This window comes from Adiantum capillus-veneris, chromosome 29, assembly GCF_014529385.1.
Source record: "Adiantum capillus-veneris isolate H3 chromosome 29, ASM1452938v2, whole genome shotgun sequence".
Lineage (NCBI taxonomy): Eukaryota > Viridiplantae > Streptophyta > Polypodiopsida > Polypodiales > Pteridaceae > Adiantum > Adiantum capillus-veneris.
This window is the reverse complement of record NC_140959.1, coordinates 36258935-36262122: the sequence shown is the minus strand read 5'-3', so window position 1 is coordinate 36262122 and position 3188 is coordinate 36258935. Positions and strand designations below refer to the sequence as shown.

The window sequence follows — 3188 nt, the reverse complement described above, 5'->3', positions numbered from 1 at the left end:
TTGAGACTGACATTATCCTCAAGTCCCAAGTAAATTCGCCTCAAAAACCAATGAGTAACATCAAAGACAATAAAATAAATTTCTGTCACAAGTTGTTAACCCAAATGAGCAGTAAAATATGGCATTTTGTTAAGATGAGTTCATCCCCAATGTTACCAAGGCTGAATGAGAAACTCTCACCTTACTACATAGGTCCTTCAGTGCGGAATAGACAATGAACTTGTATTATGGCAAGTTTGAACAGGAGCACAAACCTGTGCATGAGAAATGGGACAAAAATCGTTTTTTAAAATTACTACAACAATCAAAAAACATGAACTAAGATAGAGGATGTTTGCCTGAAGCAGATGCAAAAGTTGTGCATCATCCCGACTCATCAAATATCTCCACCACTTCCAATATTGAAGGGCCTTGCTTTGATGCCATCTCTCAAAATGCCTCCGCAACATTCTCAAAATGCCCCGCGGGGACTGGCTGCTCTTACAATGCTCTATATTACCCCACTCTTGCTCATTTGCTCTTGGTCAAAACCGTAGTGTGTATGATGCAGAATCACTATAAACCAGCTACACGGGCTTCAATATCGTGTGAACTCATGAGCGCGCAGAGGAGAATGATCGGGTGGAAGCTGAGCTGGGTGTGCAGAGTGAAGGAAAGCAACGAGCTGAGCGCACAGGGGAGTGAGGTCAGGTGGACGCTTAGTTGGGTGCACAGAGTGCGTCGGGTGGAAGCGTGATTAATAGGCTCATGGAAAAAGCCCACATGGGTAATCGATGTCCAGGTGCTAACATCCCATTGGCTCCCTAAAGAGAATCCAAGGGAACACCACTAGCACTCACACATGACAAAATGCACGGGCCTATTCTCACCCAATTGACCACCATTTTTTTAACACATCACTGTTTAAAACCACAATTGACAACAGCTACCCTCACCATTTAACCCCATCTTACTTCCACATGTAGAAGAGCACCTAGCGATCTTGGTCAATACCTGAACTAGTGTCCACAAGTTTGACATCTATCTCCCCAAAATACCTCCCTTTCTTAGCTTGCACTGTATTGGCCCCTTTACCTAAGAGTGTTGTGAGGATTTCCCCCACATTAAGGACACACGTCTCATTCAAAGGCTTATATAGGCCTCAAGGCAAGAAAATTAGCGTTACTCCAAAAAATGGGTAGGAGTTTGATACTTGCGCTGATCATCGCCGGCCTGACACGAGTACTGCTCCAAATAGCTGTGGCCGTGGCTCTTAGCTCTTCAGCGCTGCTTGATCTGTTACCTTATAATGCAGGTAGCAGCACCGTATTCGACAACAGTACCATGATATCCATATCCGTACGGCACGGCAACGCGAGTCTTTTGAGAGGAATGAAGCAGCACCACGACAGATCATCGTCGTCGTCGAATCATGTTCAGGCTGCTTCGGTGAACATTCATAGTCATGGACGGGTTCTGCAACCACAAGCGCAGGCAGAAATAACGCCACCATTTACGGCACAAGGGGTGCTGGACTACTTTACGGAAATGACTCTGGGCAGCGGCAACGGTGCCCTCGACGTTATCCTCACCTTGGATACCGCTGTCGAGATGACCTGGGTGCAATGCATGCCCTGTATTCGATGCTACCCACAGCTCAATAACCGGGGCGTGTTCTTCCCCGCCCTCTCCACAAGCCTCCGCTACGTCGAACCAGGCAGAACAGACTTTTCTTTTGAGGAGCATTGCGATAAGCTCGGCCCTGCCAGAGTTCTCGGCGGAGATGATGCCTTTTGCGAATACTTTTACAGAGACTACCGCAAGGCATCGGGCGGCCCCCTTCCAGTTTACGTCCGGCCACCCAACGCCTTCCGGGTGGGTGGCTCCATAGGTGGAAACCTCGTCGTCGACATTTTTCGCCTCGGTGTGGGCGGCTCCGTCGCTAGCTTCTTCGGCTGCAGCAAGGTGAACCAAGGGTTTTTTAATCCCACCAACGGAGTCCTCAGCTTAAGCCGCCACTACTTGTCCATGCCCAGTCAGTTCCATCGGCGCTCAGGCGTGGGCACGTTCTCCTATTGCCTGCCCCCCCGCTACTCCGACGCAACGTCTACCATCACTCTCGGTGGTCCGACCTCCCTTATCCCACGCAGCACTGTGTTCACTCCGATGCTCGTCAATCCTGTCCGGCGGAAACACTTGTTCTTTCTCCAGCTTACGGGCATCAGCATCGGCAACGATCGCCTCTATATCCCTTCCCACCTCAACTTAATCGACCCTCATGCCGGATATGGCGGCACGTACCTCGATAGCGGCTCCACCATCTCCTACCTGCCTGGCTCTACTTTCACTTCAATACGATCCACAGTCCGCGCCGCCATCTCAGCTAATGGGCCACAGCTTGTCCCCGCCCTTCCTGTAGATGGCTACTTGGATACGTGCTACAACAGGCACCACGATGACACACCAGAAGATCAGCTCTACGTGGGCGTGCCTCAGATCGTTTACCACTTTGAAGACGGTGCTAATCTCGTGGTGCCGCCCGAACATGTGCTGGTTCACCTGCAACGACCTGGAGCGTTTGCCGACCGCCGTATTTGCCTTGCCTTTGCAAAAGACGACGAGCCCAATGGACCAACGTTTGTCATTGGCAACGTCCATCAGCAACGCATACGGTTCACCTTCGACTTAGAGAATGAGAAGATTGGTATGACACCTCCAAATGCTTGTTAACACTCCATGCCACATTCACAAGAAGCTTTGAAAGAATTCACATAACTTTTACATCTCTCTCTCTCTCTCTCGCTCTCTCTCTCTCTCTCTCTCCCCATGCCTTTGATCGAGTACTAATTATAGAGGTCCATTCACAAGAAGCTTTGGAAGAATTGAGTATAACTTTTACCACATCTCTCTCTCTCTCTCTCTCTCTCTCTCTCTCTCTCTCTCTAATATGAGTCTTGCGTGTTGATGCAGCATGCCATGCTTGCTCACGTAGTGATGCTAATACTTGCCATGGCATACAACCGTCAAAGCCGTGCTCCCTGTCGGTGAGCTTCTCTCACTATCAGTTAGCACAAAATCGGTTGAAGTCATATTTAGATTCTACCCTTTACTTGCATAGCTTTTGCATATGACATAAAAACTTCATGAAACTTCTTCAGCAAAGAATCTTAGAGTCATATTTGAGTTAAACATACTAAAACTAAATATTT

General features: G+C 48.6%; 1 protein-coding gene across 1 annotated transcript; it reads left to right on the top strand.

The window, feature by feature from the left end:
- The first annotated feature begins 1173 nt into the window (after positions 1 to 1173).
- LOC147419042 (aspartyl protease 25-like) lies at positions 1174 to 2709 on the top strand. The gene has a single exon (XM_086505774.1). It carries the CDS (start codon positions 1174 to 1176, stop codon positions 2707 to 2709), a length of 1536 nt encoding a protein of 511 aa, XP_086361900.1.
- The last annotated feature ends 479 nt before the right edge of the window (positions 2710 to 3188 follow it).